The sequence below is a fragment of the Pangasianodon hypophthalmus genome, chromosome 6 (assembly GCF_027358585.1).
Source record: "Pangasianodon hypophthalmus isolate fPanHyp1 chromosome 6, fPanHyp1.pri, whole genome shotgun sequence".
NCBI classification, from domain to species: Eukaryota; Metazoa; Chordata; class Actinopteri; order Siluriformes; family Pangasiidae; genus Pangasianodon; species Pangasianodon hypophthalmus.
Genome location: NC_069715.1, coordinates 6279454 through 6302483, shown reverse-complemented (window position 1 = coordinate 6302483; position 23030 = coordinate 6279454). Strand labels below are relative to the sequence as shown.

The window sequence follows — 23030 nt, the reverse complement described above, 5'->3', positions numbered from 1 at the left end:
CAGGAAAATACCAAGCTAATTATGACTCAGTTTTTAGTAGTTTAAAGACAATCTGAAATCAGTACTGGCCTTTATTTATTTATTTATTTTACCTTATTCTCTCATGACCTCATGTCAGTTTGTGGACAATTCATACAATATATGGCCAAAAGTTTGTGGACACCTGGCCAGCACACCCATATGTGTCTTTTAAGTGTACTAATCACTTAAAAGACAAAATTCTTCTTTGTACATAATCATCCACTAAAGTGCAAGCACTTGTTCCCTCCTCTAAGCACCCTCTGTTTTTTTTTTTATTATGTCAGTGGTATAATTGTGGGTGGAACAAAACATATGATAATAAATAATTTTATTTTGTTTTATATTACACCTCTCCCTGCCTCCTGAGTTTCCTGAGATGCTCATGAAGGGGAGTATAAACATTAGCATTCCCTCCATTACCAACTGGATGTATAAACTCAGATAAACATGGCCTCACCTCTGGGAAAAATGTTCAACTTTTTCCTTCATCTCCAGCATTAGCAGGATTTGCTCCTCATGTGCTGGTAGTGTTGTGGGAGGCGAGTACTTCTCCACTATCTACTGCAGGCTAGTGTCTCCGTGTTTGCTTTGGAACATCCACCTTTCACAAGCCAATGAAATTACACTGGATAAAATGAAAGCCCCGCCCATCCAAATATTCCGTTTCAGAAATATGTCACAGCGTGAGAAAAAATGTGTTTAAATAAGTTTAGAATTACATTTTTTTAAAGGAGAATTCCAGAAAAAAAATATTTAAAAGAAGCACACTATAGACAGTGTACTTCCTTTTGAGGCAAAAAGGAAGTATTGGAGGAAAAAGGAAGTATTGAGGGGGAAAATGTGGCATTTTTAAAAGCATATTTAACATTCAGATGGAACCTGGAGTTCATCAATGAGTATGTGATATGATACAATCATTTATCTATTCATGCGCTTCATCCTGGTCAGGATCACTGTGGATCTGGAGCCTATCCCAGGAATACTGGGAACGAAGTAGGAATACATCGTGTATGGAATGCCAGTCCATCACAGGGCAACATGCACACAGTTACCTAGGGGTAATTTAGAGTGGCCAAAGTATGTTTTTGAGAGGCAGGGAGGAAACCAGAGAACCCAGAAGAAACACATGCTGAGCGATAGGATCCACTTAAACAATAACAACAACAAACAATCACACACAGTGTAGTTACATACACATAAGTCCTGCAGATGGTTATCATGATATGCCTGTAGCTCTGTGTGAAAGTGTGTGTGTGCATGTGTGTGTGCAGGTGGACACAGCTGGAGTGCTGATACACACTGGCATTGCCATTTAGGGCTTTGTTACTGTAGGCAGTTCAAGCACTGTCACATTCATTTACTGTATCTGTGCGTGTATGTGGACATGTTTTTATATCTTGGTGGGGACCCCACAAGGATAGGAATATCTGAGGAATATTTTGACTTGTGGGGACATTTGGCTAGTCCCTATGAGACAAACATTTTTTTTTAAAAAACTTTTATTTATAAAACTAAGGTTAGGGTTATATTTGGGTGTATCATAGCATTGATTAATTAGCTGCATTAATAATGATGCTATTGGAAGGTCCTCACAAAGATAGTAATATGTGTTTGTGTGGCAACAAAGTTTAAGTCCTCGCTTTGCACATATCCAGAATGGCTCAAGGGACTCTCAATAATACCTGTGTGTGTATTAGTGTGTGTGTTGATGTGTATGCACTACCAGTGTATACAGACCTAACACATCCCTCTCTGATTTGTTAATAACTCTCTCTCTCTCTTTCTCTCTTTCTCTCTCTCAGATCATCACGTTTTTCAACAACGAGGTCTACACCAATGATAACGAGGCGAGCCGCCTGTCCTTCGCCGGAGACTACCTGAACGGAGATGCCTCTCTTCTGATCAGCGATCTGCAGCTGAGCGACACGGGCGAGTATCACTGCAAAGTGAAGACCGGGGGGAAGTACCTTTGGAGCCAGGTCAATCTCGTGGTCCTGGGTAAGAGCACCTCCCACTGCGGCCGGCTTCCAGGAAGCATCTCTCTTCAGGCCTCATTTCCTCCTAACCAGACCACCTAATAACGCTTCAATTTGATTCCTGCTTCTGATGATTTGATTTCGCCTCTCTCCACATTGTTAGTGCTTGTCTTGTGTCGTCGGGGAGGGGTTGTTTATTTGGTTTTGTTTTATCGAAGTTGCTCACATGCCGTGTGCGAGTCTCTTTGTAGCTTTATGCTAGGAGACATTAGAATATATCACAGTATGATAAAACTCAGTGTTTTTTTTCCCTGTCACAAATAGGCCTCCTATTTTAAATAATGTGTGGTCGCTGTCAGATGTCCATTTTTGAACAATTTTTTTTCCCAATAACATACACTGACATAAATATATTCCCCCAAAAGAAGCTTGTGAGATTGTGTGCAATATACCATCATCCTATCGTGCCCCCTATCTATCTCTGATTGACGATAGTATTGCCTGAGACTTTGGAGGGGTGTAGATTGCAGCGAAGCTGAGGGGGGAAGCAAGGGGCGTGTCCAGGCATACGTAAAGGGTGTTGTGTGCACGTAATGTCAATACAGCTGAAAAAACTCCCAGAAGCTGGTTACAAGTCGGTCTAGCTGCTAGTCGCTAGCATTAATTCATTTTTTAAAAATAATTATCTATTAACAAGGTCTGGAATGCTTGCAAAACTGAAGTAGGGGCTGTAAATAAACCTAATGAGTTATTAGCTGTTACTAATCTCATTAAAAAATTGAAATAAAATTATATAAACTGCATGTGCTTGTATACTGTTGTAGCCCTGATAAACATGTTTCATTTCCTTAATTTAAATCATGTTTTTAGAGCAGCGTGGACAAGGGAAGCTACAATGCATCGGAGAAAGATGTTTTGTTTCTCTGCTCCAAAGTTGCCTATTAAGATTCTTACAGGTCTGCAAAATAGGTGAAAAGGATCGACTTGTCAATCATGACGCTTTAGACACGTATTCCGACAAACATCTAAATCATTGATAGCCTTCGCAATAGTTTGAATCTATTATAAATCTATTGTGCTAAACCTACCCTAAAACAATTTTTTCAAAGTTTTTCAACTTGCCCAGCTTTCAGCAAAGCTCACATTAAGTAAATAAGGAGCCAGTTTAATAAAGTTTGATTAATGCAAGTTTTGTTTTTCCCTCATGCGGTGAATGTCACGTTTTGATCAGGATGTTGCTTATGTGACAGTGAAACAGACATGAGCCTAAATGATTGAGTTTGTAACTGATGTAAATACTAGCTGTCACATGATTGGAGATTAAAATGACGCTGTATCAGTGACTCTGTGGAGATGGAGGTGGAAAAATAGTAATGTTTCACTGTTGATCAAACTAATTTCAGATCTGGCAGATAATACAAAAGTCATTAAATTAAACAGGGATTATTCCAGCGCCGACGTAAAATCAAATAGAGATCAGTGGAGAAAAGAGCGATGACACCCTTTTTTTCTCTATTTTATCCCTGTTCTCTTGCATATTCTCCCTCCATGTTGTCTTCCCTTTTTTCCTCTTTATTCTTTTTCCAATCTTGTTCTATTTCCTTCATATATATTTTTTCACTCCATCTCCCCTCTGTTTTCTCTCTTTTTTTCCTCTATCTGTTTTCTCCCTGTTCTCTACAGCTTATTCCTACAAATTCAAACGAGTGAATCTTGTGATCCCAACCTTAACATTAAGAACTTTTCATACAGTCTGAGTTGCTTGAATTTTTGGGAATGTGTGCGTCCATTTTTCATTTCCTGCCCTCATAGCGATACCGGACATTACTACGAGCCAGTGGATGGAGAGATAGATGCCGAGGTGTTAGAGCCAGAATTAAAAGCTTGTCACGTCTCTAAAGAAACACAGTGTACTGTCGGTACCGTACGAGGCACAGAGAGGTTTCTTGGGATAATATTTCAGCAGATCTGGTTTCCATTAAATGGCACATGTTGTTGCCAAGCCATCGTTGACGGAACAGAGGCTTCAGCGTGAACACCGGAGGATCGGAAACAGTGACGGACCAGGGGCTCTGCTCACTTTCTGCTTCGTTCTGAAGGCTTCAGGTTGCAGCAGCGCAGTGTGAAGGCGGATGTGTTTTCCTTTGTGGTGAATTTTTAATTATTATGTTATTTTGTAACTGTCGTTATGAATAGATTAATGTGATCTAATGACAATCACACAGCAGAGGAGCCGCAAATGACTACACATGTTCAAGGACAGAGACAGACAGTAGTATTGTCAGGAATGGAATTGTCCATTAGACGGTTATTATTCTCATTGACTCTCTCTCTCTCTCTCTCTCTCTCTCTCTCTCTCTTTCTCTGTCTCTCTCTCTCTCTCTCTGTCTCCCTGTCTCACTCTCATTCTTTCTTTCTGCCTCACACTCATTTGCTCTCTCTCACTCTTTCTCTCTATCTCTTTGTCTCCCTCCATGTCTACCTTTCTGTTTGTCTGTCTCCTTCTGTCTCTCTCTCTCTCTCTCTCGCTCTCGCTCTCACATGCTCTATACCTCTGTGTGTGTGTGTGTGTGTCTGTATCTCTCTGTCTCTCTCTGTCTGCCCCTCTCTCTGTTTCTCTTCCTGCCTCTCTCCTTGTCTCGTTTGCATTCTCTCTCTCTCTCTGTATCCGTCTTTCTCTCTATCTCTCTCCCTGTTTTGTTCTCATTCCCTCTCTGTCTCTCTGTCAGTTTCAGTTTTCATGTGCTTTCTGTCTCTCTCTCCCTCCATTCTGTCTGCCTCTCCTGTGTGTCTTGCTCTCATTCTCTTTGTGTCTCTCATTCTCTTTCTCTTTGTCTCTCTCCCTGTGTCTGTCTCTTTCTCTCTGCCTTCTTTCTCTGTCTGTCTCTCTCTGTTTACTATCTGTCTCCCTGTCTCGTTCATAATATTTTCTCTCACCTTCTCTACCTCTCCCTAACCCTAACCCCCTCTGTCCGTCTCTGTCTCTCTTTCTAACTCACTCGCTGTCTTTCTCGGTCTCTCTCCTCTGTCTTTCTCTCTCTCTCACTCTCTCTCTCAGCTGGTTGTTATCAATATTGTCAAAGCATTATAATAATATCCCATTAGCATCAATAAACATTCATTAGCATTTAATAAAACATTCGAAACAGATGAGTTGTCAGTTTCTCAGTGTGACTCATGCATACAGAAATCACTTAATGAATCGTTACAGAAATGAAAGAGAGTGGTGAAGGGTTTTAGCTGGGCTTTAGCTGCGTGAGTGGAAATAATGTGTACAGTCCTGCTCCAGGTACAAGAGACGAAAAGGTACTTTTAATTTTCATTTTAAATGGGAAATTGTAATTTTCTCTTTAGCATTCTAAGCTGTCTCGCTTCTCTCTGCCCCCTACCCCCGTCTCTCTCTCTCTCTCTCTCTCTCTCTGTCTCATACTTTCTCTCGCTCTTTTCCTCCTCCGTATGAAGACACTGCAGTGGATAAACTTCAAGGTCTTTACAAATTGCTGTCAGCTTTCTGGTGACACACTCAATTTTGGGCGACGAGCATTTGCATATTTTCTCCTCTGCGGAGATAATGGTCTGGCACTGTTTCCCTCGCCGTGTGTGTGTGTGTGTGCGTGTGTGTGTTCGTCTGTGTTTGTGTTTTCCCTTTGTGCGTAGAATTTAGCCTCCAGCCGCACACTAACTGTATACAACAGAGCAGTGAGTTTGGCTAGTGTAGCCAAGTCTGTTTATCTCTCTCTCTCTCTCACACACACACACTCACACACACTCGCACACACGCTGAAATACTGAAATCAAAGCCTCCTATTCCCTCAAGTGTGTGTTTGTACACGGGTGTGTGTGTGTAGTTCTAGACAGGATCAATAAAGAGCTGAGGGGAGGCAGAGGACTGTATAGACTGTCTGTGTGAGCCACATGAGCATTTTATCTGCTTCCCTTTATTCATTTCTTATGTATTTATTAATAAGCTAACATCATTTAAACAACTAACAATCTAAAGCTCATGTAATGTAACTGCATCTAGAAGAACATAATCCTGTAATAAACATTCTACTGCTTTTACTCACACATGACCTCGTTCTTTCCTTCTCTCCTTCAGATCCCTCGTGCTTTTCTCCATGTGATCTCTCCATTTTTCTTCCACTTCTCTCTCTTTGTTTTTCTCAAACACCTTTCCCTAATTCCTCCCTGTCATCTCCTTATTTTTTTCTCTTTTACTCTTTTTTCTCTCTATTCTGTTTCACTTCTCTCCCACTTGTCATCCTTCTCACACTTTCTCTTCCTCTGTATTCTTCTCTTCCTAATCTGTCTGTTTCTCGCTCATGTCTTTCCCTATTTTCTCATTACTCTCTCCCTGATCTTGCCTTTTCTTTCTCATTTCTCTCCATAATCTCTCCATTTATTTCTAATTTCTTTCCTTATTTTTCATTTTCTTTCCATTCTCTTCATTATCTCGCCATTTATTTCTAATTTCTTTCCTTATTTTCTCTCCCACTTCTCTTACATTTTCTCGCTATTCTCTTAATATTCTCTATTCTCTTTTTATTCTTTCACTATTCTCTCCATTTTCTCTCCCACTTCTTTCATTTTTCTCTTCATTATCTCTCGATTCTCTGCCTAATTACTCCATTTCTCTCATTATTTCCTTTTTCTCTTTCTGCTCTATCCTTACTGTCTCCCTTTTTTCTTATTTCTCCCCTAAATCTCTCCATTTCTCTCTGTATTTTCTCATTATTCTCTCCATAATCTCTCCCATTTCCTTCTAATTTATTTCCCCGTTTTCTCACTATTCTGTCCAGAATTTCTCCCTTTTCCCTCAGTCTCACTCTTTCTATTCTTGCCCTGTTCTCCTCTTCATAGTCTCTTACTTTTCTCCATATTTCTATCTAATCCTCCCCTTTTTCTCTTTCATTTCTCCCCATTTTCTCCCAATCCTCAATTTTATCTCCCATTTCCCTTCATATTTTATTAATATTCTTTTGCTAGCTTCTGCCTTTTCGCTCTCATTTTTCTCCCTATTTTCTCACCACAGTCTCCCTTTTCTCTCCTTCCTTCTCTTTCTGCTATCACTCTATTCTTTCCCACTTCTCCTCCATGTTCTGACATTCTCTTCATATCCTCTCTTCTCATTATTCTCTCATTAATTATCTCATTTTCTCTCCCACTTCTCTGCCTATCTTCTCGGTAATATCACTCCCTTCTCCTTTCTCTATTATTTCCCCATTCTCTCTACATTTTCTCACCATCACTTAATTGATTTTACAAATCTCACGATTTTCTCTGTTTATTGCCTCCCTGTTCTCTCGTGACGATTCTTCTCTCACTGTTCACTCTCTCTTTCTCTCTCTCTCTGTGCTTTGCAGTGAAGCCGTCTAAGCCACGGTGTTGGATGGAAGGGCAATTGCTCAAGGGCAACGAAGTGAAACTGAGCTGTAAGTCTTCTGACGGCTCCGACCCCATCTACTATAAATGGGAGAGAGTTCTGGACAAGGGCAAAAGCGTGGGAAAGCTGCCGGAGTTCGCGCTCATTGGTGAGTACGACACCTACACATGCTACACTGAGCACCGCTCTGAGCACTGAGGTCTCTCTTACTTCCTCTACGCTGTGGAGGTCAGTTTACTGAAAGTCAAACATGGTAACCACATATCCGGTCACGATATGGTGGCCAGTGTCAGCATTTTGTAACAGTCAGTACATGACAATTAAGACTCAATAAAATTTCAACAATTTAGACTCAACAGACTCAAAGACAAAGAGTCTGTTGAGATGAACTATTGTTTATAGCTGCTATAATGTAAGTGATAACAAGAACTAACTTGTTTCATGTACATTCCACAACTATATACAGATGAAAAGTATGACATATTCATTAATAAATTTTAAAATTGATGTGGTATGACGTCATTTAGAATACAACACTTCAGAATGCGCTCTTATTGGAAAATAATCAACTTCAGAGTAGTAATTCCACTTAGGGTCATATCACATCAAACACTGCATCATTGATTATTTTCCTCTAACAACACACCCCCCAGGTGTTTTATTCCTTACTTGTTTTTGTGTCAGTCGACTGGAGCTCAGGATTAAATACCAAAATGAACATGTTCGGTTAAAAGAGCAGAGATTTTCCTCTCGATTGCGTCAAAACATTGTGAATCTCCAAGACAGTGAAATTTTACTTTCTTTAGCGATCATAAAATCCTTGTTTCAGCCCCAAGTTTCATTTCCTTTGGCTGCTGTGATGCTCACACATCATCCCTAACCTTATTTGATTCATTCAGTGGAAAACCTGGAAATTCTGTCCATAATACCTTGAAATACAGAGACTATGAAAAACTATTGTGTATGCAGAAGTTAGGAAATTAAATAACAATATTTGTGAGTTTAGTTGTTTAATGTTTGATTAAGCAAAATCATGGCTATGCTTGTTAAATATAATTCACTGTTTTCTTCATGCACTTCATACACTTCCACTGGGTCGGTGTGTGTGTGTGTGTGTGTGTGTGGTGTGTGTTTAACACCTGTTTACATCTCTAAACATCTCTAAACTAAACTCATTTCCTCTGGACCATGCCCTCACCCGAGTCCAGCAATTAACGATCTGCACCAAACAACACCTGTTCACCCTAATTAGTTTTCTTTGGCTGTTTAGACTGAGAGAGGGATAAAGGAGGGGTAGAGCGAGTGAGCAGTATGCGCAGGATGAGTAAATGGCCGTCGTGGCGCGGAGTGAGGAATGGCTCTCGGGCCGGAGTCGTTCAGAGCTCACCCCGTCACTGCTCCTCTATCATGGTGTGTTGTTGTGGACATGAACACTTCATCACAGGCAGAGGAGCACATGAACTGTTCATCTGCTGAAGGCACTGCAGAGGCATGCATCAGCCTGACACACACACACACACACACACACACAGGCTCTCGTACACTAAGCACACAGTCACATTCACACATTCCGATGATATTAATATATTCATTAATACTTGGTGACATGCAGTTTGAGGCAATTCAGTGCATGATGAAACATGACATCCCATAATTTACACAGGAAGCAACAACTAGCAGAGCTGTAAGTTTAGAGCTGTGCATTTCCCAGTAGCAATGTGTCTTAATGTAGTAATTTGTAATTGAGCAAGTAACTGAGCAACACTGATAACATCATCAGTTATGAAATAAATACATCGTTTCATTTTATTAATATGACATCTTCTCTTTGGAACTTAACAGTTAACGTTATTTTTCTTAACACAACGTTTAACATTTCATGTTATTCAGTTTTCTTAACACAATGTATAACATTTAATGTTTCGTTTCTTATAATATTTATTGGTTAACGTTGTTTCATTTTCTTAACATTTAACATTTTAAATCTTTTTTTTCTTTAACATAGCATTTAACATTATTTAATATTCTTATCATAACATTTAATGTTGTATTATTTTCTTAACAAACCTTTTAATAGTTCTCATTATTTAATTTTTCCAACTTAACATTTAATATTCCCAACATTTTATTTAATCAGTCAGGATATGCATTTCTCATGGGGTGTTAGTGTGTAAAGTCCAAATCACTCGAGGTTATATATATATATATATATATTATTATACTGATAATGAGTTTCTCTGTCTGACACTGAAGACCTAAAGATGCGGAAATTGGTCTTTTTTGCGTTTTGTTAAATAATAATAATGATAAATGAAAAAGAGCCATTATCAGTCCGGGTAATCCAGGTCGAGGTCAGGCTGGATCTTCCAGCTACTGCTGACCTTTTATTAGGTTTCAGAAAAGAAGTAGGAACAAAAAGGAGAGGTGTTGAGGTAGCTAACTACATTTTTACTACTACAAGTAGCTAGTCTAAAAATGTGCATACAACAATAATGCGCAATGCAACATCCCACTACACAGCCAACACATAAACTGTTGTTTAGAAAGAAAAAGAAAGAAAGCTGGTCTCCCAGTGGTTCAGATGAGAACTGAACAGCTGAGATTACATTAGCATGGCGAGAAAACTAATGCTGTGAGTTTAGTTACAGAATGTACACTGTGTATAGTGTTTAGAAGCTACATTCCCACACATACACATCTACAGTAATAATCTGATAATAATCCCACTGATAGAATAATTAAAAAAAAAAGAAAAATACACACTCACCTAAATCACGACAGAGTATAAAGTGAATCCATTTAAATATCTGCTAAATAGAAGAATGACAGTGTAAACATTTGTGTCAGATTACTTTCAGAATTCAAATCTTTGTGTACATTAGAAGCATGTGAGTTTGTCTTGATGTACACCGACCAACATGGCGGGTGCAAAAAAATGATTCCTATTACATTGCTGTCAATCCTGAGCTCGGGTTACTGTCTCTGTGGCATTCTTACTGTCTCTGTGGAGTTTCACATGTTCTCCCCTTGTTTTTATGGATTTTCCGGTTTCCTCCTACCTCCTAGAAACATGCTAGATGGATATCCTTGATCAAGATAAAGCAGTTACTGAAGATGAATGAAGGAATGATAGTAAATTAAAACTATTTAAAAGAAATAATTTAATACACCATGTCTTCTTCTGTTATTCTGTCCAATTAAGACGTTTGTAATGTACCTACAAGAAGATAATTGATGCACTCCACTCACAAGGTTTACATTTCTAAGGTAACTTTGATGATAAATGTCACTAGCATGGGTGTAAATTTGGTTCTGATTACACTTTCGCTAATGGAGAGGCTAAGTTTTAGGTAGAGAAACAAATCCTTCCGAATCTGCAGCTGCAATTGTAAATAGTAAACCCGTTCTCTAACATTTTGCACTTTTGTCATGTTCTATCAATCTGATTTGCATTTGTGCATCTCTTTGTTGCAGATCTGAATAACGCGGGGATTGTGACTTTGAGGAACCTGAGTCAGGAGAGCTCGGGCATGTACAGGTGCACAGCCAGCAACGACGTGGGAGAGGAGAACTGTATCATCGAAGTTACTATGCAGTGTGAGTGGACCTGTGTGAGACTCCTGATCCCCGTCTGTAGAAGAGAAGGGGGGTAGGAGGGGCAAGGGAGGCAGATGTGTTGTTATTTAACAAAGAAAAATCTATAATTAGGCAGTAAGTTTTCTGAAATAAAAAAAAAAAAAGATGCTAGTGAGAGAACAACTCTTTATAGCTGCTATAGCATAATAGATAACAGGAACTAACTTGTTTAATGGACGTTCCATGACATTAAATGTAACTATAAATGGATAAAAACTGTGTGTCCTGTGTCTGCATGGACTGTTTGCGTGTAGATGTGCGCAGCGTAGGTGTGGTGGCCGGTGCTGTGGTTGGGGTGTCCTTCGGTGTCCTCATCATCATCCTCATCATCTGGTTGGTCTTCCGCAAGAAAGAGAAGAAGAAGTACGAGGAGGAGGAGACACCCAATGAGATCAGGTTAGAGTGCAATTCTCTATCTGTCTACATATCTATCTACCTATCTATAGATAATGACCACTCAGCTATTGAGGATAACCAATTCTTCTGATAATCTACTGATAGATACAATGCCATTAAAAAGTATTTGCCCCCTCATGATTACTTAAAGGTTCTGTTTAAGTGTTTAGAATCAGCAGGGTTGGCAGTAATCAAGCCTGGGTGTGTCTAATCTTAATAGAACCCAATTATCAATTAAATGTGGTTGGTTGACTGAGTAACTAAGGGGCAATTACTTTTTCACACAGAGTCAGTTGGTATTGGATAACCTTTTTCCTTCAGTAAGTGATATGATTGTTTAAAAACTGCGTTTTGTGGTTCCTCATTTGTATAATAAAACGTTGGACTGTGCTTGTGCCATACTGATTTTTCCCTGCTTGCGATATTCCATTTAGAAAAATCCAGATTAAAGATTTTAAATCCCCAAAGCCAACAGCCTGAAAAGACAGGAAAATGAGCATTTCCTTCATTTCAGGTTTAAGCAGAGCAGGTTAGGCGTAATATTACCAGCAGTGCAGTCGGGAACTGCTTGCTGGCAGTGGCAATTGTAAAAAGTCAGCAGGATGGTAGATTTTTAAGTGATTCTGTAGTAATGTACAGTAAAACAAACAAATAAACTACATTTTGAATATAATCCTTTTTATAAATTGGCTGTCTAATGTCCACATCAGCATGGCAGTGTAAAATTGTGCAGTGATTATTAAATTGTTATATTGCCCATGCCTACATTGTACTGGTGAGTTTATTTGAGTGCATTTGTGTGTGCGCATGTTTGTGTGTGGATATATAGATCTGTATATGTGTCTGAATTATACACACGGGGAAGAAGTTTGCATCTCTTGTGTACACTTAGTGGAGTGTTGTGGCAGTAAGACCTCTCAGTAAGGTGTCCTAATGGATTTAGAAGCATTAGTGAAGCTTAGTGGTTCTATTATTCCACAGGTAACATCCTCACCGAGCTCTTAAAGTGAGTTCAGAAAGGTTAAACACTCATTTGGCTCTCTAAAGTCCCCTTTGGAGCATTGACATTGCTAGCGGAGCATTTCTGTGGTGCACTAATGTACATCGGATAACATATTATAGTTTATCAGTCGTCTGTAGCATGCTAATTTTTACAGTCGTCTGTAGCATTAATTAAGACTATAATTTAGGGATAGTGACCTGAAATGCTTGATTGGCACTGGATCAGATTTTACTTATCTGTATAATATCTGTGATATTAACTGATGCAATACAGTTGTACGTACATGAATGTAGGACAAAAAAAAAGTCTTAGACAGGGGTGGACAAATGCTGGCTGTATCAAGGGTATCAGATTTTCATTCACAGTTGCCCAGTGAACAAGCAGGTTCAGTCAGCTGTTAATATAATGCTCACCAATGTTTTTCAGCTTAGTTATTTAGGCTATCAGGTTAGCTTTCACTTGCCCAGTGGACTATCTAATGAATTTATTATTTGTCCACGCCTCCTTAAAGTGTGTCGCCGTGACAGCTGTGTGAAAAGTTTCCTTGCTTGAGCCTCTTACACCAGCTGTCTATGCAGCTAAAAATACTGAATCACTGTTACACTCTAGCATGTGACTCTAATCTGTGTCGTTTGTTCATATAGGGAGGATGCGGAGGCTCCCAAAGCCAAGCTTGTTAAACCCAACTCGCTGTCATCCTCTCGCTCGGGCAGCTCTCGCTCCGGTGCCTCATCCACCCAGTCCATGGTGCACAGCACCGCTCCCCGTAGCCAGCGACCCCGGCCCCCGGCCATCTGCGCCCTCAAGGAGAACGGTCAACCCCCCGAGTTCCTGCAGTCCTCCCCAGAACCGCCCACCACCCCCAAATTCAGGCTGCCTAATCCACCGGTGGGCCTGGCCGTGCCCACCACGGGGGTCCTGATGCCGCCGCAGAGCAAAGCCTTCCAGACTGTGTAGGGGAAAGAAAAAGATCCAGCAACATCCCAGGACAGGAAACACATACTGACTTGTCCAACTGCAGATATGTCAGCTAATGCAACTACCGTGTAAAAAAATTACGAGAGATAAAAACAAGCATAAGAAGAATTAATACTATAAAAAACTTAAATCTAAATGAATGCGTACATGAAAAATTTTAAGTGCTTGCCCGCTGCTGAACTGTACAGAGACAAAAACATTTCCCTGTCACTCCCTATTGCTCTTTCTCTGTCTCTTCATCTTGTGCTTTCTGCCTGTCTGAAGTTACCTTATGTTATTTTTATCATTTTATTGTTTCTTTTTTGACTTTGGAGGCATATTGAGCGACGAGGTGGAAAGATTTGCCCCAAGTGACGCTTTATTTATTTATTGAAAGTGAAGGGGCAGAGAAAGCCAGGGCAAACTGAGTTTATGAAATATCAGGGATGACGGGAACAATGAAAAGAAAGGGAAACAACAGATGACGCTCGCCTCATAGAAAAGACTGGAAAGATCGTCACACAGCCTTTCTTTGTGGAATCATTGAAAGGGATGAGAGAAGAGAATCAAAATTCTGGTAATTCCCAGAATGCAGTGCAGGCAGTTGGATATTCAAAATGGCACCTTGTGACTTTAGAAGCATTTCCAGTGACCACACGTACAGTCCAGCACATAAAGACATGAATATCACATGCATTAATGAAAAGGATAAGATTCGGTCATAATATTTGGCAATTATTCAGTTACCGCTCACTATGTACATGTTTAACATACAACACTGTGGGACAAATTCATCTATTTCACTTGTAATGTATGTATGGTGTCCTGTGATGGACTAGTGTCCCATTCAGGGGCCTTGCTCCCAGTGTTCTCGGGATAGGCTCTCAATCCAACGTGACCCTGACCAGGATAAAGCGGTTACTGAAATCGATGAATGAATGTTTTTTTTGTTTTGTTTTTTTTTTTTTTTAAACATCTATACACATACGCAACCTCATTATTTTTCAGTTTTACACTTGTGGACAATGTTAGCCACTATTGCTACCCACAGGTGTCCTGCGCTCACGCTCACTAAACTTTGTATTCTCATTGCTTTATTTTGCATTATTTACAAAATTACTGATATAGGAAATCTGGAAAATTGAAATAGGAACAATCTGAGTGGAATATTCCTGAATGTGTGTTTAACCCATGTAGCCATTGCTTGTATTTTGTTTCCTTCCTAGAATATCCAATGGTACTATTGAAGCACTTGAGGCACAAATAACTGAATATAATATAATATCACGCTGTTGTTGATAAGAGATCATAGTGGCAGGAACTTATCTACAGCAACGGTGTGCATCAAGGTTCTCCTTTAGGACCTTTAAAAATGTGCTGTAACAGGACAACTGCCTCTTTGCATCAGCGACTCGTCGGTTTCTCTGGACAGCACTGCCACAGGGCCGGTCATTATCCTCATCCCGGAGTCCCTCAGAACCATGTAGGTGCATTTGAACACACAAGTAGCCTATTTTGTGTGCCTTTGAGAGTTTCTTTTTTCTATCCAGTGCACCTAGTGACCCAAATTTCAGCCTTTTTGTAAACACCGGCCCTGTGCAGGCTGGACGATGAGGACAGGATAATGAGGCTGGACAATAAGGCAGTCCCTTTCATCTAGAAATAGTGTACAGTACACACAATGTTTTATATTGTACATATGAATAGATATACACACAATATCCTTTACATTATTGGGCGGTGGTCAAGATAAAATGTCATCGATACTGTAAATGAATACTAAAGCATTTTTAAGGACTATTAGGAGATCAGTCTACTCTGGGAGTTACTAGAACTAGTCTCCTTGTTATAAATAGCAGCTTCTCCCTCTCACTGTCTCTATAGACTCATTATAATCCATATCGATTGTTCATCTGCACATTTCGAATCAGCCTAATTCAATTTTTCAATTCAATTACATTTGTAGTGCTTTTAACAACAGACACTGTCAGCTCTACAGAAATCCGGATGTAGATTTAGGTCCCTAATGAGCAAGCCAGAGGCGACAGTGGCAAAAATAAAACCCAGATAAGGATGAGGAAGAAATCTTGAGAAGAACCAGACTCGAAAAGGAACCAGTCCTCTTCTGGGTAACACTGGATAGTGTGATTTTAAATCATTACACTATAATTCTCTGTGATTTGTCAGAGTTTTTTTTTTTTTTTTGTCTTTCTGTGTTTTTTCAAGCAGAGGTTCTCAAATTTCTGGTAGACTTTAACTGTAAAATAAATTCCACAGACCCCCTCAGTACAGATTTGGTTCATTAACATTATTTCAATGTGATCAATAATATTTTGCCTATATTTTAGAGCCATAGAGGGTTTTTTTTTAACTGGACAAAACACATTCAGTCCCAGCTAACATTATTAATATGCAGGGGTGGAAAATACTTGAGTAATTGTACTTCATTACTATACTTAAGTGTTATTAAGTTAAGCCTTATTTTTTAGTCCTTACATTTTTATTTAGACCTTCAAAGTACTTGTTACAAATCTCAAAGGTTCTCTCATCCAGCCAATGACTTTACACTAACATCAAATTCACGTCGTGTCATTAATATAGATAAAATTCAGTGTACGTAATTAGTGCTATAGCAACCTGTATGTGTGTCTGAAGACGAATAATCCACTAGGATGAGTGGCCCTGGCCCTACCTCAGTAAAATGTTTTAATATGCTGGAGTAGGCAACCTAGAAAGCATGAACTCCATATAATTTGAAAAGGAATGTTGAGGTAAATTTCACAAATTTGATAAACATTAACTGACTATATTTACCCAAATGAACATGTTTTCTTTGCTAATGGCAGGTTTGACTAGCATCGAGTCCAGTAGCTAACATAACTGGCTAAGCAGCAAGTCTAATTCTAAGTCTAATATGCAGCATTAGTCATGCATATGAGCAGCAATCTTACAGAGATTCAATGATGTTTTCAGGCAAAATGGCATAGTTGCTTTAAAATGAAAATCAAAGTAAATCTAAAAGTTCGTTTTCACATTACCTTTAAAACATTGACTTAATTTTATTGGTTAAAATCATTTATTTTTTACTTTTTAATACTTTTCTACATTGCTACAAAAAAGCAACTTGACATGAGTACTTCTCGGTACATTTTCCACCCCTGTTTATATATTTATTACAGGTTTATATTTATATATTTTTTTATAAATATATAATTCCGGATCCACCGTGACACTGATGAGGATAAAGTGCTTACTGAAGATTTGTGTGTTTGAGTTATGTTTGGATTAAAGCCATTCAAATCAAGGGACCATTCAAATCAGACTATAAGACCATAATAATAAACATAACAACTTTGCTACTGGTGGGTTGTGATTTCTAAATACATATCTAAGTAACTGAATAAAAAATCATGGACCCCCCACCCCCTGACTTGAGAACCACTGTTTTAATCAATCCATCTTCATCTTTAACATTCCTGTAGAGCTGTGTATGTCATCTAGCAGATTGCTCTTCTGAACTTGATTTCACATCTTCCTGTAACCTTTCTCCATAATTATATAACACACACACACACAGCAGTCTTACTTTTACACATGTCCACACACTCGGCCGAACAATATCTATCTCTGTCTTTCTCACACACACACACACACACACACAAACACACACAAACACACACACGTGTACTTGCTTCCAATTTAAGCGAGTGCTTGCAGGGCGGTGTTGCTGGGTGCAGTGGCATCACTAAGTGTGATGGATGTGCTGTCAGCAGGGTGGAGGATGAAGGATGGAGCTGAGCCAGCAGGGAACACAGGCAAGGCGCTGCGTGGCTTTAACCCCACTCTACTACACCACATCCACACATCAAACCACTCCACACGACAAAGTGTGTGTTTCTCTCAATCACCAACGTCCCTCTCTGTGTGCCCAGCTCATCATCCATTTATGGTACCATTTATGAGTGTGTGTGTGTGTCTGTGTCTGTGTGTCTGTCTCTGCACCATCACTTGGACCTGAGGAAATGAAAACAAGCTGCATGTCCTCCAGCTGTTCTTCTCATCGGACTCTCTGGGTCTCAGGTGGCATTTCAGCCGGTTTATGAGCCTCTGTGCCCAGCGGCACCACATTTTCACACTCTCCCACTCATTCTAGCATCAGGAGCTGTCGTGCAAACTCCAAAATGGCTCGAGTGGTCTTTAAAATCATATACGACACCATCATGTGATGGAGCCAGTAGAGTTTTTAAAAAGACACTCAACAATGCTATTTTCAGAAAGGGAGATGATTACACCCAAACTCTAGAATCCCAACACTAGTACTAGTTAGTAGTCCAAAGACTGTCTCTGTTGAAACCTTTTGACTAACCCTTTGACTACTCAATGATGGATTCTGAGTCAGTTTGGTTAAAAGCACCTGCTAAATGAATGAATCTTGTGCTGCGGCCTGGGAAAACCCTTCACACTGGCACATGTTGACATTTCTTCCTTTTGCGTTGTCCTTTTGCATGTATCTCAATCTAAAGTAAAGTTCTAGCATTTTTGACATCTGAAAAAAAGGAGAAAAGTGTGTTTAAAGATTTCATTCCAATTCCACTGAACAATGTTCTGCCCACATCTACCTAATATATTTATGGGAAAAAAAAGACTGCCAAATTGTAAAGAATTCTATGTTTATGATGTGAAATGATTTCTTACTTTGATTAGGAGCATCGTCCACATCAGTTTGTCTCATCACCTGAAGCAGGAGTCTCTCACGGGGTTTAAACACGAGCCTCATCATCATCTCCTCATTCGACTGATCTCTATTCACGCTAACATCAGTGAGGAAATCATCACTGATTCATTCACTCCATTCTCTCTTGTTCTCTCCTAAATTTCTTGTTAATGATTTTTTTAGCACATTGACACATTTAAAAAATTTTTCCACTGTCATCTGTAGTGTGTAAGTGCTCTTCTATATTTTGATGATGATGATGATGTGATGGTACAGGGCATCGAAGACATTTTGACAGCCACTATCTGATCACAAAATTCTTTAGGCAGACTGCCTGACTTTACCTCTGTGTTTGTTAAACGGACCCCTTACACAACGTGATCTTTGCAGAAAGACGCCAAGGCAGGGTTAGAAAGTAGCCTAAGTACAAATATTAGCAATATCCAATGGGTTTTCCCAGACCACCACACATTTGGCAGCGAATTTATTGCAGGGGATAATGGGTTTGATTAAAAAAAACTTCCCAGATCCATTCAAGCTGATGAAAATTAATACTGTAATCCTAAGAATAATAAAAGGAAGCACTGTCTCTTAAAGGAAGATGAAGGAAATGTATATTCTATGGAGCAGATATTGGGTTTGCTTTACTTTGGTGTTTCCACCTGTATTCCACCGAGTCCCTTTAAATGTGTCACACAGAGTCGTCTGTCTCTCTCTGTGTTTCTTTGATTCAGTTTCTGTTCATTTCAGACTTAGAAATGTGTGCAGACTGTAGAGGAGGGAGAGTAGATGTCATTACAATTCCCCCACTTTTCTCAGCTCTAGCTTTATTTTTTCTCTCCAGATCGGTGCATTTGTTTTAAAGGCGATCCATTCTTGTAAATATAGCCATTTAAAAATGTATATTTTTACGGATTCTGAGATATTACTACTTTGTTTGCAAATAAAATATTCAACAAGTTATTTTGCCTCTTGTGTCATTTGAAACTGTTTATTTCATTCTAAATAGCTGATGATCCGTGAAACCTCACCTTGGACCATAACCTTTGATGAAAAGCTGAAAATTCAGAATGAGACATACAACACACAATATCTACTCAGTCATCCTGCACCGAGGAACCAGTCTTTTCCTGTAATTTGATTCCAGCTATTATGTCGACACTTTCTGTGTAAAATCATCAGACAGTGATAACATTAAAGCATTTCTGCTTCACTTGATTCAAATTACCTTCCCAATGTGACACATCATTCGGCTCGTTCTCCCGCCTGTTTAAGCACGTGTGTTCAAAGTGCTCTTGTTTTTATTGCACCGGTGAATCATTCAGCATAATTTAGAGGAGAGGAAATTGAGTTTATTCAAACTGCACACCACACCAAACAGCCCATAAGAAAAAAGAATCGTTTGCCCTGATATGAGACAAATTATTGCTGTGTGACATCTACGAGGCCAGATGGTGCTGTGAAATGAAATTGGACAAGCTTAGAATAATAAAGTTGATTTTCAATAAATGTTCATAGGAGTTTTTCTTTTTGTATTATTTCATATGATCATTGTTGTTTTATGATAATTGATTACATCTTAGAAATGTGCTGGCTAAAGGTACAACTATTACGCAATAGTGCCTCCTTTTGTACATAAGAGTAAATGCTGGTTTAAAGACAAAACAAACATATTTTAACTCGAACAATCTTTGAATTAGGCTTCTATGAAACATACAGTATACCTGGATAGAAACTTGGAAATAAATACTAATGGATTAGTGATTTGAAATGTACATGTAGATTTTACTGTCAGAATATCTAAATAATTGATATGTTGAAGTTTTATATAAGGAGAGGTTTATTGAACATTTATGGAAGGAGTCTCCAGTGTCAGGTGAGGCTGTTCCTATACGTTTTCCACCACAGAAAAGTCTTTAGGAGGATGTTGTGCTTTGTGGTTTCTCAGTACATGACATTTGTTTTTTGTCACTTTCAAGAGAGGAAAACAAAAGACAAGCTAGTGAGAGAACAGCTGTTTAGCTGCTGTTAGTTTCTGTTATATGTAATAACAGGAACTAATTTGTTCCACAACATTAAATGTAACTGTACATGGACAAAAAATACAGTATGTCATTCTTTAATAAAATAATAATTGTAATCACTGGTGAATGTCTGTGATATGAAAGGAATCGAATACTTCCAGATGTGCTGTTATTGGAAAATCATCAACTGTGGGCTGGTTACAGTAACTTGGCTCACGTTGGTCCATGCCACTGATTATTTTCCTACTTCAACATACCTCCAAGTGTTTTATTCCTTCCTTGATTCTTAGTCATCTCCCGTGATCACTATCATGCTCTGGTATATCCTAAAATATACTGAAAACATATTAGTAAACTGCTAATTAAACCAAAATGATTTACACTATTTGGATCATGTGAATGCTGAGATGCATCCAAACACATCGAACTCAGTCAGGAAGAACAAAATAAATGATAAAATGCTCGTTGGCATATTTCAGCCTTCTGCTTAACAATACATGTTTAAATGCATAACCCTGACATTTCCTTTCTTTTTCAAATGAAGATACAATTTGCATGTTTGTCTGTTTTCTTCTAGTTCCCATGATGCACTGGGGCAAACTGAGAGTTGCACTGTGACCCACATGTAAAGCGCATTTCACTGTCTGAAGAGCAGACTCATTACGACACACTTCATAAAAGCCAAGCGGAGAGGTTAATGGTGTGCTATTTTTAACTTCTGCTACACAGAAGAAAACTTCAGAGCTTAGTATTACAACATGAAGCTGTTAAAAAACACTTTAATGTGCTGCTATAAGACAGTAAAAGGCTGATTTTTTTCACCCACTTGCTGCAGAATAAAAAGCCCATGGGGTGGAGTCTGGCCTGATGGAGCTCCTCCAACCCGTGCAGAGCTGGGCTATGTTGAGCCAAAAGTCCAGGGGGTGGAGTCAGACCTGATCCAGCTCCTCCCACCCAGGCAGAGCTGGGCTGTATCGAGCCAAAAGTCCAGGAGGTGGAGTGTGTCTCAGGCTGGTTTTGGAGAAGTGTGTTTAATATGTTGTTTCGTGTTGTACCGCATTGTGTGGTTTAGCTTTATAGGTGGAGTTGGATCAGATCCAGCTCCACCCCCTGGACTGCTGACTCTTTCCCTTGGAAACCCATGAGTAACCTTTGACCTAATTTCCATAAAACCTATATTTTAAAAATTCTATTAAAAAATTGTATTAAGGGCTCTTTAATTTTAAAAATCTTTTTTAATCTGAAAAAAATTACCCCTAACCAGTAAATCTGTATTATACCACCCCATTGCTGATTATTTTCCCATAGCAGCATGTCCTAAAGTGCTTTATTCTTTTCTTAGTTTAGTAATCTGACTGCAGTTTGATGCAATGATTTATACTTTTTGAATCATCTGAATGCCATGATGTATCCAAACACATCAAACTCACCTACAGCATCTGAAATTAGTCAAGATGGGCAAAAATACACAATATCGGCATATTTCAGCCTTCTGCCATTGTACAGTCTAGTACAGAGGACATAAAAATGACTTAGAAGGCTACTGCTTTAATTTATAGAGTGCTGACTCAAAACACTGCTGTTCCTGTACTCACAACAGTGTAACTTTAAATATGATCTTACTTAGCATGCTATTAAGGAAGAGTTAAGTAAGCAAAAAAATGCTTGTGGGTGTGCTGTTACAGGAAACTAATCAACAGCAGGGTGGTGTGATGTGGCCCAGTTAACACAAAGCAGAGTTACTGTGAGTTCTGCTGGAGTGAGCAGCAGGCTGAAAGGTGACTGGGTATGATATGATGCCTGATATTCTCTGTTTTATTAATTATGTGAAATTTTTTATTCTAAAATAACACCATTTAAAATCATTCTCTGTAAAAAGACTAAACAAGAAACACAATATTAAGAGGATAAATAACGTTCCCCCCCAAACGCTTAAGTTTTGAAAAGTAGCAGAGAACCAACCACTCAGCTTTGAGCTTTGTAAACGCACTACGTCACCGTTTTGCACACCGCCTCGTTAGCGCAGTAGGTAGCGCGTCAGTCTCATAATCTGAAGGTCGTGAGTTCGATCCTCACACGGGGCAAGAGCTTTTCCAAATGTCCTACATGTTCCCTTTTTCATTTTGTCTTTACAGTCTGCTAAATATTAGCACTTCTGCATCCCTTTTGTCAATGTCAACTCTGTCAACTCTATGTAATAAAATAATGCCTGTGGTGTTCTCGTGTATGTTTTCTGTAAATGAGATCTTTATTGTATTACCCGTAATGTGTTTCAACATTCCACTAAATAAAGAGACAGCTGGTTTTCAGCACAATCTATTGCACTGCTTCTGAGCCCTGCCAAGAGAATCGATTTGCTCGGGTAATCTTATCATGTCCACATTGAGAATGGACAATTGCATTTTCAGCTCAGCTATTGATTGAGAACAGTGGCCTACACGTGTACATGTTAAAGCCTGGTTTTTAAAAAATCATCTTTTTAAAGTGCACACTGTGAAATATTGATTTTTGTTGAAGGTACAGCATTAGACCTGATCATACATACTCATTTTCATGGCATAGCTAGATCTATTTAACTGATTTGATAGGTTTGCTCGAGGAAGACCAAAGAGTCAGAGTGTGACTTTCCTGAAAAAAAAAGTCGATTTCTTACCTCAGCATGGGGAACTCGCCGTTTCTGTGATGAATCTGTGATGAATCTGTGATGAATCTTTCAAGGCACGTTACTTTTTAAATGTAGTCAAGTGTGAACGGAAAATAGTGGTTTAATGATTAAGACATTTTGGGAAAGAATGCTCAAATGGACAAGAGCTATCGATGATGGCAAAAAGACATTAAAGAAAAAAAGCAATTAGCTGCTAATAGTTATGCCCTTGACAATTTCAAAATCATGGATCATTGGCGGAGTTCAAAGACTACT

The 23030-nt window shown here is 39.0% G+C and overlaps 1 protein-coding gene and 1 non-coding gene across 2 annotated transcripts in view; both read left to right on the top strand.

Moving 5' to 3' along the window:
* clmpb (CXADR like membrane protein b) overlaps positions 1-19049 on the top strand; it is an 84436-nt gene extending 65387 nt beyond the window's left edge. The window contains exons 3-7 of the mRNA XM_026927437.3: positions 1824-2019; positions 7361-7528; positions 10855-10977; positions 11271-11412; positions 13060-19049. Of these exons, the coding sequence (XP_026783238.1) occupies positions 1824-2019; positions 7361-7528; positions 10855-10977; positions 11271-11412; positions 13060-13372 (942 nt within the window). The 3' untranslated portion in view covers positions 13373-19049. The remainder of the gene's footprint in view (positions 1-1823; positions 2020-7360; positions 7529-10854; positions 10978-11270; positions 11413-13059) is intronic.
* Positions 19050-22121: 3072 nt separating this feature from the next.
* On the top strand, positions 22122-22194 carry trnam-cau (transfer RNA methionine (anticodon CAU)). The gene has a single exon. It is a non-coding gene; the product is annotated as a tRNA-Met (tRNA).
* The last annotated feature ends 836 nt before the right edge of the window (positions 22195-23030 follow it).